Below are 17,907 nucleotides of genomic sequence, written 5' to 3'. Positions count from 1 at the left end.
AGTTTCATTTCCTGTATTTTCAAGGAGAGAGAGCTTGAAAAGTGAGCAAATCAGGGGACTGTAACGTGGGACTTCCTAGAGTTTATTACCAGCAAGAGAGGGTTAGTAAGCAGGATGTCGCAAGGGCGTATGCATTGTGTTCCTGCCTACAATACACAGGTCCAGTAACTATGTAGTTATTGTGTTCAGGGAAAGAGCGTTTTGTTAGAATTGCCACATATCTGGCTACTTTGTTATGAGATATCGGTGATAGTCTCATATCAAATTACCAGATAATAAGAATTTAAAAAAGAAGACAAAGAAGAGACGAGGCTTTTACAACCTGGACTTTAACACGGTGGTTCTCAAAGTTTTGATGACTAAGTGACAATTTGGGGATTCATCATATGAAAGGATTGGAATAATTAAAATGCATATGCATTTCAAGTCACATTTAGTGGCCGCCAATAGCTACTATGCCTTCCCAATACCAAGTAGCGATCTGATACCAGTATTTAATTAATAAGCTGTATGCCTCACTGTGTAGAAGCGATTGGAATCATTCTCTTAATTGTAAGGCACCAACAGGCTCAACTTAAACATTGTTTCCTAAAAACAAAGTGTAACGTCTAAATACATACAGTAGATATACCTGTACTGAATTGTGATTTATTGAGATAATGGTATCCGATACCTGACCTAGCTATTGGACCAATATCAGTATTGGTATAAGTGCATCCCTAATTTTAACCCAAAGCACGATGTTTTCCTAACCTTAAAGGGGCAGTGTGTAAGATCTGGCCAGAATTTTGGTTTAAAACATAAACGATGAACTAAGTTTACAGTTACAGTGTTGATGTTATGTCAAAGACATAACACATGTCTTGTTTTGCAGAGATATCCAATGAAATGAGTGCGCTAAGCAGCTATCTTGTAATACCACTTGTACCTCAAGAGGCAATAGAGAGTCTCCATAACGTCCAGTCTGCCCTCAGTTCAACATGAGATGACGAAGTAGAGCTGCCTCGAGGGGTGGTAATCCCGTTGGAGGTACAGGTGTGTGTTTTTGTTTATTGGATTAAATCCAAAGTGGTAGAAACAAGAACATGACTCATCATTTTTAAACTATAGGCTGACACTACATAAGGAGTAGGCTTCTATTTTTTTTTATAACTGTAAATGTCGATTGTATTGACCCAGTAGGTGAAATGCTGCCCCCCATTCCTTTGGAGGTCGTGGCCAGACATTACAAAAAAACTCTTGTGTGTCGTTCTGGGCATGGACTAATAATGTATTTCGTCATTTAATTTGGAGGACTTGTGTTGCGGAGGGTTGTTGATTTATTTTCTGCCATCCCAGTAGCTATATTTCATCCCCTAATCAAATCTTATACCGGTATGAAAACACACGCAAAATACAGGATGTATAGAAACAATATCTTTAATATGCTACATCATGTAAATATAAAAGTATCATCAAAATAGTCTCTCACATATAAATTCTTAACATCTCATATCATGTTTGCAAAAATAAACTACATGGACAAACATATTGTACAAAGTAAAAAAACACTACCAAAATCATAGAAGAAGTACATCACTGACTCAGCAGTACAATTTTTAAGAACAGTACCTGCCTTCTGGTTTTGGGCAACAACCAAAAGCACACAGATCTGGTTGCATTTGTGTCCAGTGCCGAGTGAGAAAAATATTAACAATGTTAGAAAATTGTGCCCCTGTGTCGCTCGTTTTCGTCGTCCAAAACGTTCACAGTAAAGCTTTGTACGTAGGAAATATCTGAAACATGAATCCAGTAAAAAGCTACACAGCAATCCACTTAGTTTGACAGTACTGACATAAAAAAACGTTGCAATAAGAAAGACTAAAAGCCATTTTCAAAGGACTTTGTGTACATATTTCATTGTGATACTGTGATCACATTGGATTTGTTGTTTCTTTTGGTGGTATTTGGTTTTGTCCAGCACAGTGTGTCTTTAATACTGTACATTGGTTTCTAAATTACCTGCGAGAAGTTGCTGAATAATAAAGTCAAGGTTATGCTTTCCTTCTTAACCTCTTTCTTCACTAAGTTGAATAATGATCCAAAAAACATTACTACACATTCATGTTCTTTGATTGTAGTTTTGGCAATTGCTCATTAACACACAATTTTAAGAGACCTGATTTCTTTTCCCTTTTTTTTAAAATCATAAATAAATAAAATAGTTGCAAACAGTTAAAGAGCAGGAATGTGGTTTGTGCCATCATCACTGTGCCCTCGTCGTTCGTACAAACGTCCACTCGTTGTACGCATGCACCCAGAAGCTCAAACACGCTGTCACACAAAGCAAAACACTGCACAATTTAACAAGTGAAGACTCAATCCCCGGTTTGTGCCACATCATTGTTCCTGAGTCTATTTGTGGTTTTCCTGACAGATCACATCTCTGAAAGTGTCAACACACAGAAAAAAAACACTAACAGAAAAAAAACTATTATATTATACAACTAAATAAATAAAGATGACTCAAATTTTAAGAACAGTAATAAGTTAAAGCACAAAAAAAGCAAACAATTCTCTACCTGAGTGAAAAGAGTTTTCAATACTTCACAGCTTAACAACATCGTCCTCTATTTTCATTTTTTAAACTGAGTTTTAAGAGGAAGTACAATCACTGAATATCCTCGCCCAGTCTTTGGAATGCTCTTGTTTTGGTGCTGCGCTCATTTGATTATAAAAAGTTTCCCTTTAATACCCTTCATGGACTATTTAGGGAGTTTTATTTGGCGAAACGTCTGTTTTCTTGGTTTCTGGTATGCTGTATGTCCTTTTCAAATTCCGTCCTTCCTCTATTCCTTCTCACTGTCCTTCTGTCTTCACTGTTGGCCGTTGGTGCAGGTGAACAACGCTGGCCCTCTCCTGATAGGCCAGTGGAGGGCTGTGAAGTGACGCGGGTGTTGCTGATTGGGCCATGGCCATAGCTGGTGAGTTAATAGCCGCCGTCAGTGCTTTCAGCAGTAGGGTTGCCTCCTTCTGGTACTCCTTTCCCTCGCCCTCCAAGGTGCGCTCCAACCAGCGCTCCACCGCCTCCTCCACCTGCGGTGCCGACGCCACCTCTGTGAGCATGTCAGCCTCTTGGCTGGCGTCGAACCGCTCCACCATCTGTTTCATGTGTACGTTGACGGACATGTTGGTGTTTGCCAGGCAGCAGCTGCACTGGTGCATGCTGAGGGAGAAGCAGTGGAAGAAGGCCTGGGCGCATAGCTGGCAGCGGTAGGGCCGGTCGCGGCTGCTGTGGAGGCGGCGGTGCAGTTTGAGGTGGATGTACTGGGTGAACTTGGTGTTGCACAGCTTGCACTGGTAGGGTTTCTCCCCGGAGTGGAGGCGGAGGTGTGTTTTCAAGTTGCTGGTGCTACTGAAGCGTTTGTGACACACCTGGAAAACATGAAGTGAAAGGATAAGGCTTCTGTGAGAAACTTTCACTTGGCTGATTATTAACACGTTTGGATTGTGTTTGGGATTATTCTGGAAAAACTGAGCACCACAGTATGATGTAATCTTGATGTGTCATGTACTTTATAGTATATGGGTTGACCATGTTATTCCAGTTTTGTGGGGTTCCTCCATAAAGCAAAATGTCTTTCTTTGTTCTGTCCTCACTCTGAACACTCACACCCACGGAGTCACACTAGTCAACAATTACATGACCAAGTGGGTAATGGCTCACTGAACATTAAACAGACAATGCTTTACCAGGAAGGTATGTGAGTCAGAGGTGTATTGTGTTTACAGTGTTTCTATTTGTGTCTTACACACTCTCGGTTTGACATCTGCGTCATTCATGTTCAGATCGGCTCGAAAGAAGCGTGTAGTGCGAGAAGAGGACCCGCACTTAGATTGTGATTCTCAACATACCTGACATTCATGTGGCTTCTCCCCTGTGTGGACCAGGTGATGTTTCTGGAGGTGGGCCAGCTGAGTGAAGCTCTTTTTACATAGGTTACACTGGAACGGTCTCTCGCCACTGTGCACTCGAAGATGGACCTACAATTACAAAGATCATACAAAAACAAAAATCATGAGCACTGGTGTCAACTGGTGTGGAAAAATTGGAACACAATGAACACAATTTTCAAGCGCAAGACAGAGAATTGAAGCGGTTACCTTGAGGTTTGACAGCTGTCCGAAAGTCTTCGAGCAGATATTACATTCATACTTGATCTTTCCGTTCTGCTTCTGCAGTGGGTAGGGCAGCGATTTGTGGCCGGGGCCGTTGCGTGTCGCTGTTTTGCTTTTGATCGTAGCCAGGCTTAGATTCATGGCTTCTTCAAAACCAGAGGGAGACTGCTCGGCAGAATGGTGCTGACTGTCGGGCTTGGGGAGAGGGGAGAGCTCCGGGGTGGCTGGTGCGCCTCGTGGTGGCGACACGTTTGCTTTGAGTTCTTTCAGACCTCCCTGTAAAGACGGAGGGTAGGGGAGGGACACTGGCAGTAGATTAGGCGGGCCGATGGGTGGATACGGGAGGCCGTCGGTGCCCAGGTAGCTGCTGTATCGGAGGGATCCTCTTGAGGGCAGCATCCCAGGAAAGGGAGGGGAGTACGAGGGAAGGAGGAGGCGAGGATAGTGTGGGCCGTAGGGAGGAAGGAGCTGGTAGTTGGGCTGGAGGGGTCTGGATTGGGGGTAAATGGGGTAGGATGAAACACCTTCCCTGTAGAGGCCGTGGAGGTGAAGAGGGAGATTTCGGTGCTGTGATGGGAGCGAAGGATGAAGATCCGGTAAGTACCGGTGATTTAAACCCAGACTGGGCTCTCTGTGTTCGGGCTTAGGGGAAGGAACGATCACCCGGTCTTTTGGATGTCTGTCGCTCTCCTCCTTCTCAACCTTTTTGCTGAAGTCCATGATCTGGTCATCAGGCGTGTCAGGCGGTGTGTCTCTTTCCAAAATCTCCACGTCGATATTCTCCTCTCCATCTTCATCCCTCTCTTCTTTCACCTCCTCTTTTGTTCTGTCCGTAAGCCACGTCTGCTGAGGTAGGTGCTGTTTGGCGTACTCCGTCTCTTGGTCTTCATCCGAACTCATGTATTCTGTAAAGAAATTAAATCAAAATTGAGTATTGTCGCAGAGTTTGATGAGTGAATAACAGCATCAAACAGGGGGAAAAAGCTCATTATAATATCTGGTTCAAATTAAAGTGCCTTACACACTCAGACACCCATCCACCCACAAACGGCACTCCCTCTTATGGTAAATGATAGTAGTTTCAGTTTGACTTGACGTGTAAATCATAAGGTATAGGTTTCGGTTTGTCAATCGCAGTAGTGATTTGGATGTGTGAGAATAAGTTAAGTGGTAAAGTGTGTGGGAGTCCATGTGTGTTCTGAGTTTCATTTGCGAAACCTTTTCTAGGTATAGCTGTCGTACTCGCCACAAGATAATGTGAAACAGCTCTTCCTTTTTCCCTTCTCTTTTTGTTCTCTTTTGAGTGTGTCGACTGCTTTTTCACGCGTCATGTTATTGTACCGTGTTAACTAGGTGAAAATTCATACAGGGTAATTTAAAAGGCCGTACCAGTGTTTTTGCACGGTTTAGCTCATCAACTATGATTGATTTGTACTGTATAGCTACAGGTGGTAACTTTAATAAAAACAACTTTTTGTCATATTTGCTCAAACTGTCACTATATCCTGACAGTAGTACATCTGTGAAAAAAAGCAAGTTCCTCCGTTTCCTTTTAGTGCCCCTAGTGGCATTTGCAAGATTCCACAAAACACTTAACCAGCACCGATGTACATTAGAGGCTCCTCAACTCTGTTTGAATATTATTAATATATATAATATTGCAAATGCCGTTAGGGGCACTAAAGAAGGCAGAGGAACCAGATTTCTTTCTTCATAGATTATTTCCCTTATGTACCACTGTCAGGATCCAGTGACAGTTTGAGAAGAAATGACAAAAGGTTATTGTTATTTAAGTTACCAAATGTAGCTTTAAATCACACGATAATGTAGTACATTTCTACATGCGATTTGAAATTTCCTTTTTCCTTTAGCTGAGTATTAAAATGAACCTGCAGAGACTCAAGCTGTATTTTAGTTTTTCTGGCTTTGAGCGTACTAGCGCTGCCGCCCAAAGCTTCCAGTACAGCCAGTAACTGCCAAAGGAGACGTAGATGTATCAGAAAATCAAACCCCGGGAGGCAAACAATGAGCATACCTGAACTTGAAAGGAAAGCTAAAGCTTTTAAGATATGTTGATAAAAACGTAATGATACCGCCTTAGAATTAGTCACCAGGATGAATCGTGACCCATCTGGTGTATCCAGTTGGTATGAGTCATCGGACTTTGTGGCAACAGACAATCATTTAGGATGATGACTTGCCGTTCTACCAATGGCTGCAAACACATGACTCACAAAGGTACTTTGACCAGGCATATCCCTCTTAGATTTCTCCTCTCTCCTTAAAATCCCACGTCATTCATCACATCTACGGAGATTTGTTTGGTCTACGTGTATTCCCCCATGATCTTGCATAGATATTTGCCTGTCTACAGTCAGCACAGACAGGAAGAAATAGCATCAAACCAACTATCTCTACTGTTGGTAAAAGATAACATCAGGTCTTATTCACAAGAAGGAAGTATAAACATGTCTTTATTCATCTTGAGGACGTATCATTTTGCTGATAATAGATCTCATCTCCTGACACAGACTTTGTGCTATGTGTTTAGTCATGGCCACAGATGTAAATCTGTCACTTTGTCAGATCTAGTGTGTGTCAATGTTCTGCATCACCTCTAAATCATTCCTTCCTCTGCCTCAAGATATTTTTTAAATCTTGCACTCACTCTGTTTGATGTCAACTTGCTGGCCGCAGAGTCTCTGGGCAAACTCCTGGCTGTACCACACCAGCAGCTCCTGGTTGGGCTCCACCGGTCGGATGGTGTAGAAGTAGATGTCCCGGCTGTTCTGGCACGCCACCAGGTTCTGCTCGGCCAGAGAGCGGGCCGGGTTGACGTAACGCATCCAGTTGCTCCTGTGGACGTCATGGCCATCAATGAAGTTTTGGAGCTGCCCACTGCTGTAAATCTGCAGGACAAGAAATAGCGAGATGATGAGATTAAAACATGTACATACTTGAAGCAACTGATTTGTTTGTAGTCCTTAAAATATTAAATGGTTACATATTTAATCATATTAAGCTCCATAGATTATAATGCTTGGCCATCTGTTGCTCACATGGCAGTGACCACATCCACCATTGATAAAGACTTTGCAGCATGTGACGCTCGAATTTTTGAAATTTGACAAAAGCTGATTAAAATCCACATAAAATCATCATCATCATCAATTTTTTTTTTTTTTTAAACTACAGAAAACAATTCAAATCAATCAAGATTATCAAGGAAACAGTCAGAATGATCACCTCTGCCATGTACAGTTAAATATCCTTCAGCTGTCAGTCACAGTATATTGTTGGTCTTTTGGCCTGCTGCACCCAACAGCTCTGCTCTCTGTGTGCTGAGTTAGTGTCGGTGTATACTTATATGAGGATACAAGTGGGCGGTGAGGCATGGTGGAGGCGTGGTCAATCACTCACCGCAGTGGCTGTCTCTCTCATTTCCTCTCTTTCCTCCTTTTCTCTTTCTCACTTTTTTTTTGGAGAATATTATGATTGTTCCTGTGTTGTAATTTAGTTTAGTGGAATACATGCAAGTGGAACACTCAACTATGATCAAAAGAAGTAGGCCTTTGCTTATGAAAACAAACAAGTTGTGATTGGTGGCTGTTTGCCAGCAGCTGTCTGTCAGGCAGCCAAACGCAATCGCAGGCATGCCTTTGGCAGCACGTCCCTCCACCTGTGTCATGAGGTCGAAACATTATCGCTCCCAGAGAACGTCACACTTTCACTATTGCACCGCTGCAACGCCCCTTGCACAGGTTTACAGGAAATAGAGCCGGAAGGAAAATACGTACGATGGCAGAAAAAACTCCTTATGGGAATTGACTCAGCAAGAATAGAAAATTTCCTGAGTGACACAAGCTGTGCCTGGATGACCGAACGAGCAAGAGAGAGAGAGAGAGAGAGAGAGAGAGAGAGAGAGAGAGGAAAGATACAAGAGACTTGAAGACTAAACTGGGGGGGGGGGGGGGGGGGCGAGGGTAGTCTGAATGTGTGTTCGTGTATGTTGAACAATAGTCCCTTCCTTTGTGACGGTAAGACTTCGATGACTGTGTGAGATTGAACCCTTTGTTACGTGCCAGCGACATTAACTTCCTCTGAAAGTTTGACCAAAATCCCTGTACGGCGGTGGAGTGTGTGAAAGTATTATCTTCCCCTTATTGACGTATGGATCTGTTCTTGATGGGAAACTTCTGAAAAACGGATGTCTCTCTTTTTTTTTCTTTTTTTTATGAATAACAGAGGAAGAAGCTGCTCCTCGACTGATCCCAGGGTCATTTTCTTACTCCAGATTTGAGACTTTCTCACGTTTTACTAGTATCACACTGAGCTGGGTGACAGTATTGATGCATAAATGTGATTATGTATAGAGATTGCGTATATATTGTATGTATATTTTCATGTCCGTGCGCGTATCCCTTACCCGCCAGAAGTATTTCCTGTTGGCCTGTTTGGGAACGTTGTCTTTGGTGTAGATGACTCCTTGCAGAGGGCCAAAGCGAGTCCCCTGAGGAATGTACTCTTTGCTGAACACGCCCATCACCTGGAATACAGACCAAATACATCATTAGATTCATCCATTTTCCATCTTTCCCCTCTTGTGAGGAATATTACACATCAACACGTTTAAATCTACATATTGAATAGCTCGATACGTTTGTTTATCCATTGTTTGTGTCCAGCAGGCCTGAGCTGTAATCGTGGTGGCTTCGTCATGTTGCCTCAGATAGCTCTCCAGCCAGGTTAAAACCCACAAGGTGAGACACTTTCGACACTAACTAGCTAATCGAATGAAGAGAATTACACTTTCTCTGACCTACTCCACTGATCTCTGACCTGCGGCCGTCAGAAACTCCAGAGAGAGCAAGCCGTGTCACCTGTTTGTCTTGTGAACCTCGTGAATGCTGAGCTCTCATTTGTCAGCTGTTTCAGCGGTAATAAAGGACAATACTAGACTTTTGATTCTAAAACCACAAAGACAAAAGCATATGAAGCGATTAAAAAAGATCATAATATTGACTCGGCTTGCTTGTTAGACCGGTTGCATCAAAGGCCTGATTATATAATGTGTCAAATTAGTCACACCTTTGTCTATAGTGGGATACTCTGGAATAGGTGTTTCTAAGCGTGCCCAAACAAAGCCTTGGAAAAAGAAAGTGTGCCATGGATTTTTTGTTTTTTCATCATGAGCAAGTCATTTTTTTTATGTTAAGAGCAAAACGTGTCCTGTTCTGCAGGTTATTGAGTCATTTCTGACGTTTTGAGGGGAGTGTGCTGGCAAGACTAAGAAATCAAAAGCGAGGATGAACAGTGTTGTCTTTGTTGTTCAGAACAGCTTCATGGTTCACACTTTCATAGAAAGTGAACAGGCTTAGGGTCAACCCCTCTCAAAACGAACCCAAACACACACACACACACACACACACACAAGCCATCCGGCAACAGCATCTGCGGTGTACGCACAGTCTCCGTGTCTTGAGGAGCTTTGTGTTCCATCTTTAAACCCCCCCCCCCCCGGCCTTTAACCCCCCCCCCCCATAAATAAACACACACTCTTTCTTCCTACCATTAAGGCATTTTAATTCAAACTGACTCTCAAAAGGATTTTTACGGCATCCTGTAAGATCAAACCTGAGCAAACAAAAATAACAAACACCTGAACACCGAGCAGTTGTTTATCAGACGATGGAAGGAGTCGGGTTTTGCAAATTATGTAAACGCAGTTCATTAGAAGAACAACAGGTCACTGAGGGCGGCAAGAGTGTATGTGTGTGTGTGTGTGTGTGTGTGTGTGTGTGTGTGTGTGTGTGCGTGCATTTTGGGGGGTCGAGCGGCCATGGAGGCGAGTGAGGTGATTCCTCGATGCGATGAAACAGTGTGACAGGGACATTGTGCTTTGCTGGCGTTGCGTGACTAACGAGTCGCTGTGGCCGCCGCTGTAGCTTAATAACCGCTCAGTTCAGCCAGGTTGGGGAGATGGGAGAGGGAGGGAGGTTTGGGGTGAGGGGTGTGGCGGGGGATGCGTGTTGAAGAACGGAAGAAAGGAGGATGAGCGTTCTTAAATGGACCCGCTCTATCACACTTCTGAACGCCCTCCTTTTCTCCTGCCTTCCCCCAATCCCTTGTCTTTTCTTAACCCCCTCGAAATAGCTTGTGCGCCTGCCAGGTTGAGGCCCGGGCGGACACACGAGCTGCCTGGCTGGCTGCCTGTCCCCAACGAAAGTTAATCATCTGGTTTTAACCTAAATCCCCCCCCCCCAAAGCACACCACCCTCCTCTCCCTAGCTCACACCCCCCAATCCGTCCCCTGCGCTGCCCTCTCTCCCAGCTCACTGGCTAACAACCCCATCTGCCACGTGCCCCCTCCACCTTTCTTTGCATTTCCTGGCACGCTTCGGGATGAGGAAAAGGAGGTTTAGAAAAAGTGTGGCAACGTTATGGAATAGAAGGATGAATGACATCCCTCCTGGTAGCCAAGCAGGTGCTGAACAAGTATGGATAGCGTGGGGATGTGCATGATGACGTGTGTTGACTACGTTCTCAGTTTTAATACAGACTCTTTCTATTTGACTCATCTGCCAAACTGAAACAAGTGCATCAGACCTGTGTTTAAAAAAATCCCTTCCAAACCTTCCTGATAGCTACGTCAACTGTGCCTTACATTTAAGGTCAAACATGTACGTGCGCCTGTCCTTCAAAACCACAGACAGTAGCGGCTGTGTTTCATGGTCACTGCAGAAAATGTATTTCCCAACATTAGCTTCAGCGAGTCCGAGGAGAAGGATTCACACGAAACCGTCTTCAGTGAGGGAAACCACTCAATGGACAAGGGCAAGTTTAAGCAAAGCTGATTACCGGCAAGCATGTGAGTCTGTGCCTGTGCTCGTTTTCATGTCACTGATCACATTATGCACACACCTTCACCTAATTGCTAGTACCGATGCATGTCGGCACAAACAATGGCGGACGTCAAGTTCGGCTGCGTCAAGTGCAAGTGTGTGAGGTGTTTGTAAGATGTGTTAGCGAGGGCTGGGGGGGTTTGAAAGTAGCCCTTAAATTGATTGTTTGCTTGCATGCTTTTCTCTTCCTGCAGCAGCAAATGCTGCACAGAAAGTAGGCAGAGAGAACTAGAGAAGGGGAACGACGGCAGAAAGTGTCGCCTGGGACAGGACAGAAAGAGGAAGGCGACAGCGAAGTCAACCGCAAACATCACAGTGTTGTCTCCAAAACAAGTGAGTGTGACATCTCTCTCTCTCTCTCTCTCTCTTCCTTTTTAAAGAAGAGCATTCTCTCTTCAGTTACAGAACAAATTGCACTTTTACAACCCTGCTTGAAGACATGATTGCGGTGCTTTACAGAGACATGTCCGGGCAGATGCCGGATCCTACTGCACTGCCAGCCAAACAGTCAGCTGATGGAAATAGCTCAGGGGTATTGCGTTTGTTCCTCCTAACTCACCTAAGTGGGAGAGGAGGACGTAGGAGATAAATGGGAGAGGATGACGTGGTGGAAGCCAAGTTGATTAATGACAACTTACTCTGTGTCTACAAGTGTGTATTCTGAGGAAGAGAGTGCCTGCAGGCATTATTATATGCGTAACACAGAATTGCAAACAAGCTGCACAATGGCTGAAACATTGGGGTGACGTAATGGAAGTTAAGGTGGCCAGGAGACATAAAAAGGCCCCTGACCTCAAGCTGCCAGTGGCCGCGCCCCCACATGCTCATTTGCGTGGTGCACTCTGCTGTATGTGCGAAGAGCTCATTAGTCAGCAGATCTTTTGTTCCAAGGAGCCCAATGCAGATGGCCCAACAGAATGTTACGCAACACAGAATTAATATTTGGAAGTGTAAACACAAAAACGTTAATCTGAGAAAACTGACCATTCAAGAACGGCATCTGGGATTGAGCGAACGCAAAGGAGGGTTAAAGTTGTCGGGGTTTGTCAGATTAGAATATGAGCTTTCTCTTTATTCTATAGCATCAGTGGGCTGCTTGGCTGCCAGAAAATGATGAATATTGATTTTACGAGATTTGATTTTGTATTTTGATTAAATGTATGAGTACTCTATTCTGTACCTCCAATGAGAAGGAGTTGAATTGCTCTCACCTCATTGTCTGTGCTGTGTTCAAAGGTGAGGTTGCGTGGGATGGAGGTCATGGCTTTGGGCAGGTTGAAACTGGGGTCCGACACCTGGTCTGGCACAATGTAGGTGCAGTTGAGGACAAAGTCCACCTCCCGCCACCCACTCATGTCTCCTGGTGTGCTTTCCAGCTTCATCTTGACAATATGGAATATACAGTAGCTGATGGACTCAGGCTTTATAGAGCGTTAGTTTGGTTTGGCTCTGTTTGGTCTTGGTTGCTTTGGTATAGAAGTACTTTGGTTTGGTCGGGTAGGTCCCTTGTCTTAGGTACGCTGGTTAAAGCTCAAGATCTTGAAAGGAAAGAGAGAGAAACAGATTTTAGTGCCACAGAAATCAACTGTTATCAATTTGAGTTTGAGGCAAAGTGCATGTTTGCATAGAATGAAAATATGCAGTGCAGGACTCTTCTTGTAAAGCCTGTTTAAGCCTTTTTATGTGACTTATTTATATAAGTCAGACACAACTAGAGTAGGTTGACCTGAAGTTGAATACAAGTAATCTCAGTATCCAAACTGTTTGAAATCCATGCAAAATGTTCAATATTTTATATTATTTAAAATGCCTCCTGGCAGCCATTCATTATTCAGGAAGCCGATTCCATTCATGAAAAGCCAAAGTTCATTGGCGTCCCATGCAGCACTCGTCATTCAGTTTAACCAGTCATTTCTTATGAAGCCAGCAGGTCATCTTGTCCTTTTCTGCTCATTCTGTCAGCAATAAAAATAAAAATAAAAAGGAGACTTGACTTACTTTCACACATTCCTTCAGCTGTAGGATCCTCATGCCTTTGGCTATGTCATCCCTTGACTGTTTTTTATCCGCTTCCTCCTCTTTATACTCTCTCTTCTTTCTCCAGTGTTTTCTTCAGGGATGCCTGTCAGTTAGATCCTCTGGGTATCCACTCTTGCTGTGGCCACTCTGTCACCATCACCAGAAACTCATGAGCCTGGATTGCGCCAACCTTTTTTAGCTCAACGCTCCGGCCAATCACGAGCCACTGTGGTCATGTGATTGTGCCATCTGACACACAACTGTTGGCTGTGGACAACAACATCAGTGACGTTGTACATTTAGCCAGCAAGTGGCTGTTGTGATGAATGCTTACACATTGATACCCCCCCCCCCCCCCCCCACCACCACCACCACACACACACACACACACACGTCCATGCGCACACAAAGAAGACATGTTAATGAATGAATAAAGGAAGAGCAGATGGCTGGCCTGTTGCCACTGAAAAACACACTCATAGACTTTTGCTTGGTTTGGCACTTAATGAGCAATCTGCTGCCACTGTATCTCCTTGACCTACATCTCACTGTAGAACATCTTTAACTAAAGAGTCTTAAGACCCCTGCAACACACACATGACAAAATAAATCCAGAACTTATACAAACACACATTGAACGCAATGTTTCTTCTATATTTTGAATCAGGGAAAAAGTAGAAAGAACAAGGTAAAAAAAAGAATAATAATGTTTTCTTTTTCTTATGCAATGATACGTGGCCTGGGCTGGTTGGTGCGTTCGCTCATTCACAGGTACAGATGTAGGGCAGGTCATCCCCACACGCAGGACTTACACGTGTCTAGGGAGCATCCCCTTTACTTTCAGACGCACACGCACAGTCTAATAATACAGAGCTCTGGGTCACCTTACCTGGCGGCCTGCATATAGATAGCCAGGACAGGAGAGAGCGGTTGATACATGTGGACTCTTCTATATTTGGCGATGCACATGTATATATAGTATGCTTTCATTTGCGTAAATTCCACAAAAAATGATCACAGGTGAAATAAATCAGTTTTTCTTGACATAAAAAAACATAATGTGGAATCAAGTTTTTCACTTGACATTTTACAAATCAAACACCTGTAGCTATGACACACATAACTGCAGAACACAAGTTACTTCTCCATTTAGATTGTGTTACTGTAATTCACATTCAAATTAAATGATCAAATGTTACATAACCTGCAGGCTAAAAATGTTAAAATGACGGATGCAATGCTGGACTCAACTCCCAATTGCTTCTTCTTTGTTTTGTAGAATATAACATTTACCACAAAAGCCACAAGAAAACAATTAGGAAGCTTAAACAATACAATACAAGATGTTTGACTCAGGTAATAGTTAAAGAGAAAAGGAAAATGTAGTTCACGAATATTGTTGAAGTGCAAAGAATGGAATATATATTTTTACATGGTTGTAGCCAAATATTTATTTAAACACTAACTGTATTCGTGTCCGTCACAAATAGCCCCCCTCCTCTCCCCCCTTTCTATCCTAACTTGGCTGGTGAAATAGTAAATTGGCTGCCATATGGCAAGAGTGGAGCTTTACTGCCCGGTGTGGCGTGGGGGTTCATGGTGATGGTAGAAGGAGTGTGTGTGTGTGTGTGTGTGTGTGTGTGTGTGTGTGTGTGTGTGTGTGTGTGTGTGTGTGTGTGTGTGTGGTGGAGAGGGAGGGTACGGATTTGGGCTCTTTCACTGGCTGGGCTAATTTCTCTAATTTGCAGACAGTCTGGGCTCAGGCTCAGGGCTCAGAGCCTAAAGACCCGGCACTCCAGGATAGCAGCCTAGCCGACTCATCTCACACTGGACACACATCACATCCGGGATATTAGATATTTTCAGACACACTTTTTTTTTTTTCCGGGGAGGGAAACCTCACATGCAGGGCATGCACAGAAGGGGAGGGAGAGAGATAACGGCACCAGGAGAGCCGAAAAGGCTAAGTGGAGGAAAGACCTGAGGTCGGCTAAACGGAAGCTGTCTGAGTCAGAGAAAATTAGACAAAGTAATGTGGCCGAAGACGTGATGCTACTTAGTAAATGTTACCTGGGTGTTTGGTAATAGTCTAGTTTAAATGAACACCTGTTGCCATGCAATAGACTAAGTCTGTACTGCTGTCAGTAACCGTGCAGAGAAAGCTGCCACCTGTTACTGTTGATTACACAGTCAAGTTTTATTAACTGCTTGTTAAAAGAGGTTTTAACAAGAGAGTTTTAAAGTTGCTGTGGTAAAGGAGACACTGTAGAGTATTTCATTAGACTAAAGGTCGTTTGGGTTATCCAACAAGAGCAAATCAAAACCTACTGTGACTACTGCTAATGTAATAACATTTCATTTCTCATGTTTGGACGACCAACATAATGTGTTCTGGGGTCCAGTGAACCCATAGGAATAGGGCTGGGCGATAATTCGATATAATAATCGATCGTCTTTCATTGGTGTCATATTGTGATGAAATCATATATCCAGATATTCTGATACACAATTACGTCGTCTAAATTGATAATAACAAGCATATACTAACCTAAATTGGCCAAATTCTTGATAAAATAACAAAATACTCAGTTGTCATGCATTTAATTCACACAAGAGTTTACCAACCCATGTGGTTTTTCATATTGACTGTTCATTTATTGAATTACCAAGAACATTCAATATCCTTATGTATATTGTTATCAAGATGTGAAATGACCTATATATCGTGATGTAAGATTGTGGCCATATCGCCCAGCCCTATATATGAATAAACATGATATACCATGTGAAATAATGTATTCATTATCATAGAACAACAAAGAACTAATGGTGCATTTGGGACGTAGTTCATCTGTTTCAATATGCTACAAGAAAACAAACAGGGCAATTAGGAGTATAAAGTAAATAATCCTATTGTTTACCCATCAATAACCAGGGATTCCACCAACTAGCACCACCCTGAAGCCTCTGTCCACATGTACCCAAACCAATGGGCAACCAGCTCTTAAAATGTGTGTTGTGCAGCTGTACCTTTGCCTAATTGAATCCAAGTTTGATGGTGTCGTTTAAACACAATTCAAGATACAAGATCAAGATAAAATGAAGGAAGTGACAAGGAAAGCTTAAATGCCCTATTACTTTCATTTTTGAAAATTCCAACTGTATATATCTAATCATAGGACTTCTTTGACAAAAACAGTAATTTTACCTGACGTTGGTGTTTTAAAAGGTTAGCTCCGATTCACCAAAGTCATACAACAACACAAACTAACGTTGGCGTATGGATAGCTGCTCAAGGCAGCGTTAGACTAGCAACTCCTGTATTCTGCGAGGTCGAAATACTGTTTTTGTCAAAAGGAGTCAGCAGATTTTAAGACAGCGAAGAGTCAGAAAGAGATGTGTGGCAGCAAGGTAAAGCAGAGAAAATGTTCCAAGTATAGCAAACAGTTAAACTGATATTGATTTTTTAAAGTATAGGCTATAGTACATCCCCAAGTTGACAGGAGTAGATTGCTTTTCTCCAAGCTGAGGGCATGCTGACTACTATCTACTGTGGGCAAGACACTAAGTAACCCCACTTCAAAACATCATAAACCATCCCTTTAAAGATATAAACGTTATGCTGTATTACATACTGTAAAGTTAACAGGTAATCTATAATTTCAAGTCCAGGGACATGTTTGTCTTGGAGGGAGAATGAAGCTGGAAGCAAACCAGTCATGCAAAGAAATGTGACCGCTCACAATGTTTGTTTACTTCTTGTTGCTTGTTGGCAAAGAGTCAGTACGCTGTCCTTCTGTCGAGGAAACATGCCCCAATATACTGTAAATATGAAACGTATGGATAGCTGACGACAATGTCAACGTCCCTCACTCTATCTTCATTATTCTGTGTGGGCCCCAATCCTTCTTATTGTACTGGTGCTCCCCTCCCTTGGTGTTTTTCCAGTTCCTCCATAGTAAACAGTAAACAGCTGAGCGGCAGAGGATTATTTGGCTGATAATGCATTGTTACCGTGTAGATGTTGTCCCTGGCAACAACGACATTGACTTTACAAGGAAATGGATGGCCTATAGGAAGTAGCCCTAGAAACATCACTTTTCAGGGGGTTGTTGTTTACTAAGCCTGGCCAGCTTAGTTTTACATGAGATCCCTTTAACCGGAGGGATTATCCCCGCTGGCTCAACCTTAAATATGTAAGATTACATTATTGTATTTCAATACCAACAAGCAGGGGCAATTGTTTTCCTGGAAGCATCTTTGTTTTTTAATGGATAGAGGTCTTTAGCGAACGGAAGTCACGTTGTTATCAGTGGGTGAGTGGGATATCCTGAAGTCAGAGTTTGTCCCTGACATGCTTTGATTTCATGAATCATCTTCTCATATCTATTGTATTGTGATGTCAACAGAAAGTTAAAATGCATCTTCTTATACTGCAGGGTGTTTCATTTCCAGTTCATACACATCATATCAGTGTGACTTGGTGAGCATCCATCAAGTAATTCTGAACTTGTCCGACCTGCTTACGGCTCCAGGTGTTACAGGAAAATTCGCTGGAAGAAGCCTTTGTGCGGCAACAACAATGAAATGACAAATATGTAGTGCTTCCCAAGCTTATGGAAGCAATCATGTAAATATATGGGGGGGGGGAAACATCCTATGTGGTATCTACAGGTCAAAGGTTGTCAACATACATAATCCAGGTATGATTTGAAATATTATCATCATATTAATCTTGACGTATAATCTTTGTCAGTCCAGGACAATGGGCAACTCCGGTGTTCTGAGATGTGCTGTCAAATGCTTGTTTCCTTAAGAGGTTCAAAAA

General features: G+C 42.9%; 1 protein-coding gene across 2 annotated transcripts; it reads right to left on the bottom strand.

The window, feature by feature from the left end:
* Positions 1–1,408: 1,408 nt before the first annotated feature.
* prdm1b (PR domain containing 1b, with ZNF domain) lies at positions 1,409–8,701 on the bottom strand (the record flags this gene model as incomplete). 2 transcript variants are annotated; one of them, XM_079176723.1, is made up of 5 exons in its annotated part: positions 1,409–3,414; positions 3,895–4,023; positions 4,144–5,063; positions 6,827–7,067; positions 8,585–8,701. In XM_079176723.1, the coding sequence occupies 5 exons, from the start codon at positions 8,699–8,701 to the stop codon at positions 2,839–2,841; spliced, it is 1,983 nt and encodes a 660-aa protein (XP_079032849.1). In that variant the 3' UTR covers positions 1,409–2,838. The 2 variants fall into 2 exon arrangements, with proteins under 2 accessions (XP_079032849.1, XP_079032850.1); XM_079176724.1 differs by lacking the exon at positions 8,585–8,701 and adding an exon at positions 7,405–7,539.
* Between the last annotated feature and the right edge of the window lie 9,206 nt (positions 8,702–17,907).

Source organism: Pholis gunnellus, assembly GCF_910591455.1.
Source record: "Pholis gunnellus genome assembly, chromosome: 16".
Lineage (NCBI taxonomy): Eukaryota > Metazoa > Chordata > Actinopteri > Perciformes > Pholidae > Pholis > Pholis gunnellus.
Note: the sequence above shows the minus strand (reverse complement) of the source record. Positions and strands in the feature narration are given on the sequence as shown.